Here is a 16,506-nt window from a genome sequence, read left to right as displayed (position 1 = left end):
GCAAAGGGGAATTCAGCAAGAATTCAGCAAGTGGAGGGTCCTGCACCTGGGGAGGAACAACCTCCTGCACTAGGATGGATTAGGGGCTGACCTGATGGAAAGCAGCTCCATGGAGAAAGGCCTTGGAGTCCTGGTGGACAGCAAGTTCTCCATGGGACAGCAATGTGCCCTTGTGGCCAAGAAGGCTCCTGGGGGTGCAGTAAGAAGAGTGTGGCCAGGAGGGCAAGGGAGGTTCTCCTCCCCCTCTGCTCTGTCCTGGTCTCTGTTCTGGTGAGACCACACCTGGAGTATTGTGTCCAGTTCTGGGCTCTGGGAGGGACAGGGAACTACTGGAGAGTGTCCAGTGGAGGCTAGGAGGATGGTGAAGGGACTACAACTTCTGTGTGATGGGGAAAGGCTGAGAGCCCTGGGGCTGTTGAGCCTGGAGAAGGCTGAGAAGGGATCTTATGAATGTTCATAAATACCTGAAGGGTGGGTGCTGAGAGGAAGGGGCCAGGCTCCTTCTGCTGGTGTCTGTGACAGGACCAGGGGCAATGGATACAAACTGGAGGTTCCACCTCAACAGGAGGAGAAACTTGTTAGGTGTGAGGGTGCTGGAGCCCTGCAGCAGGCTGCCCAGAGAGGTTGTGGAGTCTCCTTCTCTGGAGACATTCAAGACCCACCTGGATGTGTTCCTGTGTGAGCTGCCCTGGGTGCCCCTGCTCTGGCAGGGGGTTGGACTGGATGATGTCCTTCATGACTACAGTGAGACCACAGAGCTACAGTGCCTCTTGCCTCTGAACTTCCAAGGCTGTGCTGCAAGCATTGCCATTACCCCTGCCTGGTATTTTGAATCCCCTGTGGCCTCCCAAGCCCTCTCTTACACAACAATGTTGGAGCCTCACTTGAGCAGTTTGGTTTCTAAGAAGACAACAAAGATAAAGAAACAGGGAAGGAGCAGGGAGTGACTTCTGTGTATGAAGGACAGAGTTGTGCTTTGCTTAGCACTGGATCACAGCTACCAGGGCATGCCAGGGAGGGAGTTTGTTTATTCCTTGGATGTGCACAGCATTGTGGCAGCTCAGCCTCTAGTCAGGAGGTGGCCCTCAGCCAAGTGACCTTGGGTGGCTGAGCAGCAAACTCAGGTCTGCTGGCAGTGTGAGCAGAGCATCAGAAGGGCAACCAAGCTGGGGGAGGGTCTGGAGAAAAGGGCTGGGGAGCAGCAGCTGAGGGAGCTGGGAGTGTTCAGTCAGAGAAAAGGAGGCTGAGGGGAGACCTCATTGCTCTCTACAGCTCCCTACAAGGAGGTTGCAGTGAGGTGGGGTTTGGTCTCTTCTGCCTAGTATCAGGTGAAGAACAAAAGAAAATGGCCTGAAATTGCACCAGGGGAGGGTCAGGTTGGAGAGGAGGAAAAATTTCTTTGCTGCAAGAATGGTTGGAAGAGGCTGCCCAGGGAGGTGGTGGAGTCCCCATCCCTGGAGGTATTGAAGAGTCTTGCAGGTGTGGTGCTGAGGGATATAGCTTAGAGAAGGACTTAGGGTTAGGCTCATGATTGGACTGAATGATCTTAAAGCTCTTCTCCAATACAGGGAATTCTGTGAAGAAAGAAATGCTTGGCTCAGGTGTGACTCAGGTTCACAGAAGAGAGCTTTAAAATCCTTGAGTCCAGCCATTAACCCAGCACTAAACCACATCCCTCAGCACCACATCTATACAGCTTTGAAACCCCTCCAGAACCAGGAACTCCACTGTTTCCCTGGGCAGCCTGATCCAGGCCTTGACAACCCTTTGGGGGAAGTTTCCTTCTCATAAGGAAAATTCCTTCATAGAGTCATAGAATTGTCTGGGTTGGAAGCTGCTTCTGTTCAGAACAGCTTGTTCTGGGTGTCTCTTCCTCACCTTTCCTCTCCCTAAGGGCACCCACTGGGGCAGAAAATCAACCCCAGCAGTTTCCTGGTGGGTGTCAGGCACAGGTGTTAACTAAGCAGGTTGGTATGCCTCAGGAGAAGACAATCCTCTGAGGTGACACAAGCAACCTGACAGGGGAGAGACTGCAGGGTGTGATTCCTGAGAGGGACTGACAAGAGAATGAGTCCCTCCCCGGGGACAGAGAATGGGGACCACGTGGAAGGTCTCCTCTTGAGGAGAGAGAGGAATTCTTTGAGGCTGACAAAGGCACAGCTCTTGTGATGTCACTCAGTGAATTAGACATGGATGAGGAGCACATTTGTCAGGTGCTGCCAGTTGAGGAAACCTGAAAAAAAAAAAAAACCCACCCCCAACCCAGCTTAGTTTGCAGATCTCATGCTTACATAAAAAGCAACTGGAATAGTGGGAGACTTTTTTCCCCCTGAACCCCTTTGTTGAGCCATTTGGCTTTCTGCTGCTCTTTGGAAATCAGAGAAAAACAGACAGCACTTAACAGGAGAAACTCTTTGCAGTGAGGGTGGGGAGACACTGGAAGAGGTTGCCCAGGGAGGCTGTGGATGTCCTCTCCTTGAGGGTGTTCAAGGCCAGGCTGGATGAGACCTTGAGCAACCTGAGCTCATGGGAGGTGTCCCTGGCCATGGCAGGGGGTTGGAACTGGATGATCTTCAAGGTCTGGAAGAGAGAAGACTTAGAGGGGATTTAATAAATATTTATAAATGTGTGAGGGCTGTGGGTCAGGAGGGAGGGGACAGCCTCTGCTCAGCTGCTCCTGTGGTAGGACAAGAAGCAATTGGTGTAAGCTGCAGCACAGGAGGTTCCACCTCAACATGAGGAGGAACTTCTTTACTGTAAGGGTCACAGAGCACTGGAACAGGCTGCCCAGAGAGGTTGTGGAGTCTCCTTCTCTGGAGACTTTCAAGGCCCATCTGGGTCTGTTCCTCTGTGACCTGAGCCGGATTCTATGGTCCTGCTCTGGCAGGGAGGTTGGACTTGGTGAGCTATTTGGGTCCCTTCCAACCCCTGACATCCTGTGAGCCTGTGAGCCTGTGGTCCCTTCCAACCCAACCCACTCTATGCATCTATCAATCTATGACCTGCTCCCAGGGGAGAAGGCTGAGACACAGCCATGGCAGTGGTGTGGGGGACAAAGCTTAAGAGGGGAGGAGATCTGCAGGCAAAGTCCTCCCTGTTGACAGGAGGAGCCTCCCACATGCTGCAGCTCCAGGTCCCCAACCTCAGGGGGGTAGGAGCTGGATGATCTTGAAGGTCCCTTCCAACCCAAAGCCATAAATTTTGTGAATCTATGGCTTAGCAGCAGTGGTGACATTGCAAGCTGAAGGTAAGCAGCTGGACTGGATGAGCTTAAAGGTCTCTTCCATCCTCAACAGTTCTATGATTCTATGATTCTGTGATTCTGTGATTCTATGATTCTGTGATTCTATGATTCTATGATTCTGGGATTCTATGATTCTATGGTTCTGTGATTCTGTGATTCTATGATTCTGTGATTCTGTGATTCTATGATTCTGGGATTCTATGATTCTATGGTTCTGGGATTCTGTGATTCTATGATTCTGTGATTCTGTGATTCTATGATTCTGGGATTCTATGATTCTATGATTCTGTGATTCTATGATTCTGTGATTCTGTGATTCTATGATTCTGTGATTCTGTGATTCTGTGATTCGATGATTCTGTGATTCTGTGATTCTGTGATTCTATGATTCTGTGATTCTGTGATTCTGTGATTCTGTGATTCTATGATTCTGTGATTCTATGATTCTGTGATTCTGTGATTCTGTGATTCTATGATTCTGTGATTCTGTGATTCTATGATTTTGTGATTCTGTGATTCTGTAATTCTATGATTTTGTGATTCTGTGATTCTGTGATTCTCTGATTCTGTGATTCTCTGATTCTAAACATTTTGGAAGAGAAGATTTGAACTCAAATGTTTCTGAAAAGCAGTTTTGCAGTAGATGAAACTCAACCTCCTCACAACCTCAGTTGTGAGGGATATTCTAGTTCTGCTTTTCTTCTCTCAAGGTCTATTTAGAGGACCCTGGGCATCCTGATCTAGTTGAGGATGTCCCTGCTGACTGCGGGTGGGGTGGATGGACTACATGACCTTTGGAGGTCTCTTCCAAGCCAGCCATCCTATGATTGTGTGACCTTGAGCTGGATGTGTCTATGAATGCACAAAGAACCACCACTGGAATTTCCTACAAGGGAAATGTTGGAGTGGAAAAGGTGCAGCAAACTCTTTGCTTAGGACAGATCCTGATCTCTAGATGTTCCCTCATTTGGTTCTTTTCTGGCTGATAAAACAGCCTTGGAATCCAGGATAAAAGTACAAATGAGAGGAAAGAAACCTGAAAAGTCAGAATTAGTCAGGGGAGAAAAAAAAGAAAAGAGGAAAGACACAGACAAAATTCGGAATAACTATTGGGAATTCTGGTAGTAAATAGAAAAATAAGGGGGAAAAAAATCACTTTTGCCATTCCAGGAACATCCATCCTAGACATCAAAGTCAAAGTTGAAGCTGGTGCCATGCCCAGGGACCAGGTGACAATGTCCACAACAAACATCACAGAAGCAAAAGGAACAGCAGCTGAGCAAAGGCTGCGCACCACCATGCATCCCAAGAGCCCAGAAACCACAGCATCACGTCAGGCAACAACCACTGCAGTCACCCCAGGAACAGCTGGAACATCTGCTGCAGCTCCTGTCACCTCCACCACCACAGAGAGAGCAGCAGCTGCCAGCAGCAGTCCTGCAGACACAGTCTCCTCTGCTGCAGCCACAAGCAGCAGCACCTTAACTGCTGCTGACAGCACTTCCAAGGATGTGACCACATCTACACCAACTGCCACTGTAGTCACTCCCAGCTCCTCAGGAACATCTACAGAAGCTCTTGGCACCACCACAGCCATGCACACAACAGCAGCTCCCAGCACCAGCACAGCAGAAATCTCCTCCTCTGCTCCACACACAAGCACAGCTCCTGCAACCACAGCAACTCTTCCTCTCAGCACTACTCAGACAGTGACCACTTCTCTGCCAGCCTCTACTCTGGCCACAACCTCCACCTCCACTGCTCCAGGGAAAGCAACCCTTGAGGCCACCACTGCTGCAAGCTCAACCATGATGGAGACCTCCAGCACTGCTGCCATGATCACTTCTGCTCCTCACACTACAGCTGCAGCCTCTTCCAATACAACACAAACCACTGCTGCTGAGACAACCTCCACAATTCCCACAAGCAGCACAAGATTCTCCACCTCAGAGGGCACAGCTTCTACTGCAGTCACTCCCAGCTCCTCAGGAACATCTACTGCAGCTCTTGGCACCACCACACCAAAGGACACAGCAGCAGCTCCCAGCACCAGCCCTGCACAAACCTCCTCTGCTCCACACTCAAGCACAGCTCCTGACACCTCCTTTACTCCTACTCACAGCACTTCCAAGGCTGTCACCACATCTACACCAACCTCTGCGATGGTCACAACCTCCACTGCTACTGCTGCAGGGACTTCAACTCCTGAGGCCACCACTGCTGGAAGCTCAACTGTGATGGAGACCTCCAGCACTGCTGCCATGACCACTTCTGCTCCTCACACTACAGCTGCAGCCTCTTCCACTGTAGATCAGAAGTTTGCTCTCCAGACAACCTCCACAGTTCCCTCAACCAGCTCAAAATTGTCCACCTCAGAAGGTGCAACGTCCACTGCAGTCACTCCCAGCTCATCTACAGAAGCTCTTGGCACCACCACAGCCATGCACACAACAGCAGCTCCCTCTAGCAAAGCAGAAACCTCCTCCTCTGCTCCACACACAAGCACAGCTCTGACCACTGCTCCTCTCAGCACTACTCAGAGAGTGACCACGTCTACACCAAACTCTACTCTGGCCACAACCTCCACCTCCACTGCTCCAGGGACAGCAACCCTTGAGGCCACCACGGCTGTGACCATGATGGAGACCTCCAGCACTGCTGCCATGACCACTTCTGCTCCTCACACTACAGCTGCAGCCTCTTCCTCTCCACCACAAACCTCTACTCCTGAGACAACCTCCACACTGGTGCCCACCACAGCAGAGGTGTCCACTTCTCAATCTACAACATCCACTGCAGTCCCTTCCAGCTCCTCAGGAACATCTACAGAAGCTCTTGGCACCACCACAGCCATGCACACAACAGCAGCTTCCAGCACCAGCACAGCAGAAATCTCCTCCTCTGCTCCACACACAAGCACAGCTCCTGCAACCACAGCAACTCTTCCTCTCAGCACTACTCAGACAGTGACCACCTCTCTGCCAGCCTCTACTCTGGCCACAACCTCCACCTCCACTGCTCCAGGGACAGCAACCCTTGAGGCCACCACTGCTGTGACCATGATGGAGACCTCCAGCACTGCTGCCATGAGCACTTCCTCTCCTCAGACTACAGCTGCAGCCTCTTCCTCTCCACCACAAACCTCTACTGCTGAAAGAACCTCTACAGTTCTGTCCAGCACAGCAGAATTGTTCACTGCAGAACCTACAACAACAACTGCAGTCACTCCTGACAGAGCTGCAACATCTACTGCAGCTCTGGGAACCACCACAGCCATGCACATAACAGCAGCTCCCAGCACCAGACCTGCACAAACCTCCTCTGCTCCACACTCAAGCACAGCTCTGACCACTGCTCCTCTCAGCACTACTCAGAGAGTGACCACGTCTACACCAACCTCTACTCTGGCCACAACCTCCACCTCCACTGCTCCAGGGACAGCAACCCTTGAGGTCACCACTGCTGTGACCATGATGGAGACCTCCAGCACTGCTGCCATGACCACTTCTGCTCCTCACACTACAGCTGCAGCCTCTTCCTCACCACTACAAACCACTGCTGCTGAGACAACCTCCACTCTTGTCTTCAGCACAGCAGAAGTGTCCACTCCAGAACCTGTAGGAAGCACTTCAGTCACTCCCAGCTCCTCAGGAACATCTACTGCAGCTCCTCTCTCCACATCACCAAAGGACACAATAGCAGCTCCCAGTATCAGCCCTGCACAAACCTCCTCTACTCAACACACAAGCACAGCTCTGACCACTACTGCTCTGAGCACTACTCAGAGAGTGACCACCTCTCTGCCAGCCTCTACTCTGGCCACAACCTCCTCCTCCATTGCTCCTGAGACATCTACCCTTGAGGTCACCACTGCTGTGACCATGATGGAGACCTCCAGCACTGCTGCCATGACCACTTCTGCTCCTCACACTACAGCTGCAGCCTCTTCCTCTCCACCACAAACCTCTACTCCTGAGACAACCTCTAGAATTACTTCAACCACCTCAGAAACTTCCAGGACCTCTGCACTCACTCCCAGCAGAGCTGAAACATCTACTGCAGGGCTTGGAACCACCACACCTATGGTGACAACAACAGCTCCCAGCAGCAGCTTGGCAGACACCTCCTCCTCTGCTCCTCCTGCAAGCACAGCTCTGACCACCACCTTTGCTCCTACTCTCAGCACTGTAAAGGCTCTGATCATATCTACACCAACCTCTACTTTGCTTTCAACCTCCATCTCCTCTGCTCCACACACATCAACCCCTGAGGCCACCACTGCTGTAAGAATGATGGAGACCTCCAGCACTGCTGCCATGACCACTTCTGCTCCTCACACTACAGCTGCAGCCTCTTCCTCTCCAACACTAACCACTGCTGCTGAGACAACCTCCACACTCGTGACCACCACAGCAGAATTGTCCCCTTCAGAGGATGCAACTTCCACTGCAGTCCCTCCCAGCTCCTCAGGAACATCTACAGAAGCTCTTGGCACCACCACAGCCATGCACACAACAGCAGCTCCCAGCACCAGCACAGCAGAAATCTCCTCCTCTGCTCCACACACAAGCACAGCTCCTGCAACCACAGCAACTCTTCCTCTGAGCAGCACTGAGAGACTGACCAAGTCTACACCAACCTCTACTCTGGCCACAACCTCCACCTCCACTGCTCCAGAGACAGCAAATCTTGAGACCACCACTGCTGGAAGCATGATGGAGACCTCCAGCACTGCTGCCATGACCACTTCTGCTCCTCACACTACAGCTGCAGCCTCTTCCTCTCCACCACAAACCTCTACTCCTGAGACAACCTCCACACTTGTGTCCAGCACAGCAGAGGTGTCCACTTCAGAATCTACTACAACCACTGCAGTCCCCTCCAGCTCCTCAGGAACATCTACAGAAGCTCTTGGCACCACCACAGCCATGCACACAACAGCAGCTCCCAGCACCAGCACAGCAGAAATCTCCTCCTCTGCTCCACACACAAGCACAGCTCCTGCAACCACAGCAACTCTTCCTCTCAGCACTACTCAGACAGTGACCACCTCTCTGCCAGCCTCTACTCTGGCCACAACCTCCACCTCCACTGCTCCAGGGACAGCAACACTTGAGGCCACCACTGCTGTGACCATGATGGAGACCTCCAGCACTGCTGCCATGACCACTTCTGCTCCTCACACTACAGCTGTAGCCTCTTCCTCTACACCACAAACCTCTACTCCTGAGACAACCTCCACTCTTGTCTCCAGCACAGCAGAAGTGTCCACTCCAGAACCTGTAGGAACCATTTCAGTCACTCCCAGCTCCTCAGGAACATCTACAGAAGCTCTTGGCACCACCACAGCCATGCACACAACAGCAGCTCCCAGCACCAGCACAGCAGAAATCTCCTCCTCTGCTCCACACACAAGCACAGCTCCTGCAACCACAGCAACTCTTCCTCTGAGCAGCACTGAGAGACTGACCAAGTCTACACCAACCTCTACTCTGGCCACAACCTCCACCTCCATTGCTCCAGGGACAACAATCCTTGAGGCCACCACTGCTGTGACCATGATGGAGACCTCCAGCACTGCTGCCATGACCACTTCTGCTCCTCACACTACAGCTGCAGCCTCTTCCAATACAACACAAACCACTGCTGCTGAGACAACCTCCACAATTCCCACAAGCAGCACAAGATTCTCCACCTCAGAGGGCACAGCTTCCACTGCAGTCACTCCCAGCTCCTCAGGAACATCTACTGCAGCTCTTGGCACCACCACACCAAAGTACACAGCAGCAGCTCCCAGCACCAGCCCTGCACAAACCTCCTCTGCTCCACACTCAAGCACAGCTCCTGACACCTCCTTTACTCCTACTCACAGCACTTCCAAGGCTGTCACCACATCTACACCAACCTCTGCGATGGTCACAACCTCCACTGCTACTGCTGCAGGGACTTCAACTCCTGAGGCCACCACTGCTGCAAGCTCAACTGTGATGGAGACCTCCAGCACTGCTGCCATGACCACTTCTGCTCCTCAAACTACAGCTGCAGCCTCTTCCACTGTAGATCAGAAGTTTGCTCTCCAGACAACCTCCTCAGTTCCCTCAACCAGCTCAAAATTGTCCACCTCAGAAGGTGCAACATCCACTGCAGTCACTCCCAGCTCATCTACAGAAGCTCTTGGCACCACCACAGCCATGCACACAACAGCAGCTCCCTCTAGCAAAGCAGAAACCTCCTCCTCTGCTCCACACACAAGCACAGCTCCTGCCACTACTTTTACTCCTACTCTGAGCAATTCTCCAGATGTCACCATAGCTACATCCACCTCTATTACTTCCACAACCTACACTGCTACTGCTCCAGGCAGGTCAACCTTTAAGGACACTACAGTTTTAAGAGCTACAGAGATGGAGACCTCCAGCACTGCTGCCATGACCACTTCTGCTCCTTACACTACAGCTGCAGCCTCTTCCTCTCCACCACAAACCTCTACTCCTGAGACAACCTCCACAATTCCCACAAGCAGCACAAGATTCTCCACCTCAGAGGGCACAGCTTCCACTGCAGTCACTCCCAGCTCCTCAGGAACATCTACTGCAGCTCTTGGCACCACCACACCATGCACACAACAGCAGCTCCCAGCACCAGCCCTGCACAAACCTCCTCTGCTCCACACTCAAGCACAGCTCCTGACACCTCCTTTACTCCTACTCACAGCACTTCCAAGGCTGTCACCACATCTACACCAACCTCTGCGATGGTCACAACCTCCACCTCCACTGCTCCAGGGACATCTACCCTTGAGGCCACCATGGCTGTGACCATGATGGAGACCTCCAGCACTGCTGCCATGACCACTTCCTCTCCTCAGACTACAGCTGCAGCCTCTTCCTCTCCACCACAAACCTCTACTGCTGAAAGAACCTCTACAGTTCTGTCCAGCACAGCAGAATTGTTCACTGCAGAACCTACAGCAACAACTGCAGTCACTCCTGACAGAGCTGCAACATCTACTGCAGCTCTGGGAACCACCACAGCCATGCACATAACAGCAGCTCCCAGCAGCAGCCCTGCACAAACCTCCTCTGCTCCACACTCAAGCACAGCTCCTGACACCTCCTTTACTCCTACTCACAGCACTTCCAGGGCTGTCACCACATCTACACCAACCTCTGCGATGGTCACAACCTCCACTGCTACTGCTGCAGGGACTTCAACTCCTGAGGCCACCACTGCTGGAAGCTCAACTGTGATGGAGACCTCCAGCACTGCTGCCATGACCACTTCTGCTCCTCACACTACAGCTGCAGCCTCTTCCTCACCACTACAAACCACTGCTGCTGAGACAACCTCCACTCTTGTCTTCAGCACAGCAGAAGTGTCCACTCCAGAAGCTGTAGAAGCACTTCAGTCACTCCCAGCTCCTCAGGAACATCTACTGCAGCTCCTCTCTCCACATCACCAAAGGACACAATAGCAGCTCCCAGTATCAGCCCTGCACAAACCTCCTCTACTCAACACACAAGCACAGCTCTGACCACTACTGCTCTGAGCACTACTCAGAGAGTGACCACCTCTCTGCCAGCCTCTACTCTGGCCACAACCTCCACCTCCATTGCTCCTGAGACATCTACCCTTGAGGTCACCACTGCTGTGACCATGATGGAGACCTCCAGCACTGCTGCCATGACCACTTCTGCTCCTCACACTACAGCTGCAGCCTCTTCCTCTCCACCACAAACCACTGCTGCTGAGACAACCTCTAGAATTACTTCAACCACCTCAGAAACTTCCAGGACCTCTGCACTCACTCCCAGCAGAGCTGAAACATCTACTGCAGGGCTTGGAACCACCACACCAATAGTGACAACAACAGCTCCCAGCAGCAGCTTGGCAGACACCTCCTCCTCTGCTCCTCCTGCAAGCACAGCTCTGACCACCACCTTTGCTCCTACTCTCAGCACTGTAAAGGCTCTGATCATATCTACACCAACCTCTACTTTGCTTTCAACCTCCATCTCCTCTGCTCCACACACATCAACCCCTGAGGCCACCACTGCTGTAAGAATGATGGAGACCTCCAGCACTGCTGCCATGACCACTTCTGCTCCTCACACTGCAGCTGCAGCCTCTTCCTCTCCAACACAAACCACTGCTGCTGAGACAACCTCCACAATTCCAACAAGCAGCACAAGATTCTCTACCTCAGAGGGCACACCTTCCACTGCAGTCACTCCCAGCTCCTCAGGAACATCTACTGCAGCTCTTGGCACCACCACACCAAAGGACGCAGCAGCAGCTCCCAGCACCAGCCCTGCACAAACCTCCTCTGCTCCACACACAAGCAAAGCTCTGGCCATGACTTTAAGTCCTGCTTTGAGCACTTCCAGGGCTGTGACCACCTCTACACCAACCTCTCCCTTGGCCTCAATCTCCACTGCGACTTCTAGAGGCAGCTCAACCCTTGAGGCCAGGACTGCTGCAAGCTCAGCAATGGCAGAAACCTCCAGCACTGCTGCCATGAGCACTTCCTCTCCTCACACTACAGCTGCAGCCTCTTCCTCTCCAACACTAACCACTGCTGCTGAGACAACCTCCACACTCGTGACCACCACAGCAGAATTGTCCCCTTCAGAGGATGCAACTTCCACTGCAGTCCCTCCCAGCTCCTCAGGAACATCTACAGAAGCTCTTGGCACCACCACAGCCATGCACACAACAGCAGCTCCCAGCACCAGCACAGCAGAAATCTCCTCCTCTGCTCCACACACAAGCACAGCTCCTGCAACCACAGCAACTCTTCCTCTCAGCACTACTCAGACAGTGACCACCTCTCTGCCAGCCTCTACTCTGGCCACAACCTCCACCTCCACTGCTCCAGGGACAGCAACCCTTGAGGCCACCACTGCTGTAACCATGATGGAGACCTCCAGCACTGCTGCCATGACCACTTCTGCTCCTCACACTACAGCTGCAGCCTCTTCCTCACCACCACAAACCACTGCTGCTGAGACAACCTCCACACTCGTGACCACCAGAGCAGAATTGTCCCCTTCAGAGGATGCAACTTCCACTGCAGTCCCTTCCAGCTCCTCAGGAACATCTACAGAAGCTCTTGGCACCACCACAGCCATGCACACAGCAGCAGCTCCCAGCACCAGCCCTGCACAAACCTCCTCTGCTCCACACTCAAGCACAGCTCCTGACACCTCCTTTACTCCTACTCACAGCACTTCCAGGGCTGTGACCACCTCTACACCAACCTCTCCCTTGGCCTCAATCTCCACTGCCACTTCTAGAGGCAGCTCAACCCTTGAGGCCAGGACTGCTGCAAGCTCAGCAATGGCAGAAACCTCCAGCACTGCTGCCATGACCACTTCTGCTCCTCACCCTACAGCTGCAGCCTCTTCCTCTCCACCACAAACCACTGCTGCTGAGACAACCTCCACTCTTGTCTTCAGCACAGCAGAAGTGTCCACTCCAGAAGCTGTAGGAAGCACTTCAGTCACTCCCAGCTCCTCAGGAACATCTACTGCAGCTCCTCTCTCCACATCACCAAAGGACACAATAGCAGCTCCCAGTATCAGCCCTGCACAAACCTCCTCTACTCAACACACAAGCACAGCTCTGACCACTACTGCTCTGAGCACTACTCAGACAGTGACCACCTCTCTGCCAGCCTCTACTCTGGCCACAACCTCCACCTCCATTGCTCCTGAGACATCTACCCTTGAGGCCACCACTGCTGTGACCATGATGGAGACCTCCAGCACTGCTGCCATGACCACTTCTGCTCCTCACACTACAGCTGCAGCCTCTTCCTCTCCACCACAAACCTCTACTCCTGAGACAACCTCTAGAATTACTTCAACCACCTCAGAAACTTCCAGGACCTCTGCACTCACTCCCAGCAGAGCTGAAACATCTACTGCAGGGCTTGGAACCACCACACCTATGGTGACAACAGCTCCCAGCAGCAGCTTGGCAGACACCTCCTCCTCTGCTCCTCCTGCAAGCACAGCTCTGAGCACCACCTTTGCTCCTACTCTCAGCACTGTAAAGGCTCTGATCATATCTACACCAACCTCTACTTTGCTTTCAACCTCCATCTCCTCTGCTCCACACACATCAACCCCTGAGGCCACCACTGCTGTAAGAATGATGGAGACCTCCAGCACTGCTGCCATGACCACTTCTGCTCCTCACACTACAGCTGCAGCCTCTTCCTCTCCAACACTAACCACTGCTGCTGAGACAACCTCCACACTCGTGACCACCAGAGCAGAATTGTCCCCTTCAGAGGATGCAACTTCCACTGCAGTCCCTTCCAGCTCCTCAGGAACATCTACAGAAGCTCTTGGCACCACCACAGCCATGCACACAACAGCAGCTCCCAGCACCAGCACAGCAGAAATCTCCTCCTCTGCTCCACACACAGGCACAGCTCCTGCAACCACAGCAACTCTTCCTCTGAGCAGCACTGAGAGACTGACCAAGTCTACACCAACCTCTACTCTGGCCACAACCTCCACCTCCACTGCTCCTGAGACATCAACCCTTGAGGGCACCACTGCTGTGACCATGATGGAGACCTCCAGCACTGCTGCCATGAGCACTTCTGCTCCTCACACTACAGCTGCAGCCTCTTCCAATATAACACAAACCACTGCTGCTGAGACAACCTCCACAATTCCCACAAGCAGCACAAGATTCTCCACCTCAGAGGGCACAGCTTCCACTGCAGTCACTCCCAGCTCCTCAGGAACATCTACTGCAGCTCTTGGCACCACCACAGCCATGCACACAGCAGCAGCTCCCAGCACCAGCCCTGCACAAACCTCCTCTGCTCCACACTCAAGCACAGCTCCTGACACCTCCTTTACTCCTACTCACAGCACTTCCAAGGCTGTCACCACATCTACACCAACCTCTGCGATGGTCACAACCTCCACTGCTACTGCTGCAGGGACTTCAACTCCTGAGGCCACCACTGCTGGAAGCTCAACTGTGATGGAGACCTCCAGCACTGCTGCCATGACCACTTCCTCTCCTCACACTACAGCTGCAGCCTCTTCCACTGTAGATCAGAAGTTTGCTCTCCAGACAACCTTCACAGTTCCCTCAACCAGCTCAAAATTGTCCACCTCAGAAGGTGCAACGTCCACTGCAGTCACTCCCAGCTCATCTACAGAAGCTCTTGGCACCACCACAGCCATGCACACAACAGCAGCTCCCTCTAGCCAAGCAGAAACCTCCTCCTCTGCTCCACACACAAGCACAGCTCCTGCCACTACTTTTACTCCTACTCTGAGCAATTCTCCAGATGTCACCATAGCTACATCCACCTCTATTACTTCCACTCCCTTCACTGCTACTGCTCCAGGCAGGTCAACCTTTAAGGCCACCACAGTTTTAAGAACTACAGAGATGGAGACCTCCAGCACTGCTGCCATGACCACTTCTGCTCCTTACACTACAGCTGCAGCCTCTTCCTCTCCACCACAAACCTCTACTCCTGAGACAACCTCCACACTTGTGTCCAGCACAGCAGAAGTGTCCACTCCTGAATCTACAACATCCACTGCAGTCCCTTCCAGATCCTCAGGAACATCTACAGAAGCTCTTGGCACCACCACAGCCATGCACACAACAGCAGCTCCCAGCACCAGCACAGCAGAAATCTCCTCCTCTGCTCCACACACAAGCACAGCTCCTGCAACCACAGCAACTCTTCCTCTCAGCACTACTCAGACAGTGACCACCTCTCTGCCAGCCTCTACTCTGGCCACAACCTCCACCTCCATTGCTCCAGGGACATCTACCCTTGAGGCCACCACTGCTGTGACCATGATGGAGACCTCCAGCACTGCTGCCATGACCACTTCTGCTCCTTACACTACAGCTGCAGCCTCTTCCTCTCCACCACAAACCTCTACTGCTGAGACAACCTCCACACTGTTCACCACCACAGCAGAAGTGTCCACTCCTGAATCTACAACATCCACTGCAGTCACTCCCAGCTCCTCAGGAACATCTACTGCAGCTCTTGGCACCACCACACCAAAGTACACAGCAGCAGTTCCCAGCACCAGCCCTGCACAAACCTCCTCTACTCAACACACAAGCACAGCTCTGACCACTACTGCTCTGAGCACTACTCAGAGAGTGACCACCTCTCTGCCAGCCTCTACTCTGGCCACAACCTCCACCTCCATTGCTCCTGAGACATCTACCCTTGAGGCCACCACTGCTGTGACCATGATGGAGACCTCCAGCACTGCTGCCATGAGCACTTCTGCTCCTCACACTACAGCTGCAGCCTCTTCCTCTCCACCACAAACCACTGCTGCTGAGACAACCTCTAGAATTACTTCAACCACCTCAGAAACTTCCAGGACCTCTGCACTCACTCCCAGCAGAGCTGAAACATCTACTGCAGGGCTTGGAACCACCACACCTATGGTGACAACAACAGCTCCCAGCAGCAGCTTGGCAGACACCTCCTCCTCTGCTCCTCCTGCAAGCACAGCTCTGACCACCACCTTTGCTCCTACTCTCAGCACTGTAAAGGCTCTGATCATATCTACACCAACCTCTACTTTGCTTTCAACCTCCATCTCCTCTGCTCCACACACATCAACCCCTGAGGCCACCACTGCTGTAAGAATGATGGAGACCTCCAGCACTGCTGCCATGACCACTTCTGCTCCTCACACTACAGCTGCAGCCTCTTCCTCTCCAACACTAACCACTGCTGCTGAGACAACCTCCACACTCGTGACCACCAGAGCAGAATTGTCCCCTTCAGAGGATGCAACTTCCACTGCAGTCCCTTCCAGCTCCTCAGGAACATCTACAGAAGCTCTTGGCACCACCACAGCCATGCACACAACAGCAGCTCCCAGCACCAGCACAGCAGAAATCTCCTCCTCTGCTCCACACACAGGCACAGCTCCTGCAACCACAGCAACTCTTCCTCTGAGCAGCACTGAGAGACTGACCAAGTCTACACCAACCTCTACTCTGGCCACAACCTCCACCTCCATTGCTCCTGAGACATCTACCCTTGAGGCCACCACTGCTGTGACCATGATGGAGACCTCCAGCACTGCTGCCATGAGCACTTCCTCTCCTCACACTACAGCTGCAGCCTCTTCCAATACAACACAAACCACTGCTGCTGAGACAACCTCCACAATTCCCACAAGCAGCACAAGATTCTCCACCTCAGAGGGCACAGCTTCCACTGCAGTCACTCCCAGCTC

At 53.1% G+C, this 16,506-nt stretch overlaps 1 protein-coding gene across 1 annotated transcript in view; it reads left to right on the top strand.

Annotated features, from left to right (window-relative positions):
• The window catches only part of MUC16 (mucin 16, cell surface associated), a 78,288-nt gene that overhangs the window by 14,733 nt on the left and 47,049 nt on the right, over positions 1–16,506 (top strand). The window contains exons 3-4 of the mRNA XM_054396078.1: positions 4,941–5,073; positions 10,805–10,882. Of these exons, the coding sequence (XP_054252053.1) occupies positions 4,941–5,073; positions 10,805–10,882 (211 nt within the window). The remainder of the gene's footprint in view (positions 1–4,940; positions 5,074–10,804; positions 10,883–16,506) is intronic.

Source organism: Indicator indicator, chromosome 36, assembly GCF_027791375.1.
Source record: "Indicator indicator isolate 239-I01 chromosome 36, UM_Iind_1.1, whole genome shotgun sequence".
NCBI classification, from domain to species: domain Eukaryota; kingdom Metazoa; phylum Chordata; class Aves; order Piciformes; family Indicatoridae; genus Indicator; species Indicator indicator.
This window is presented reverse-complemented; position numbering and strand designations above follow the sequence as displayed.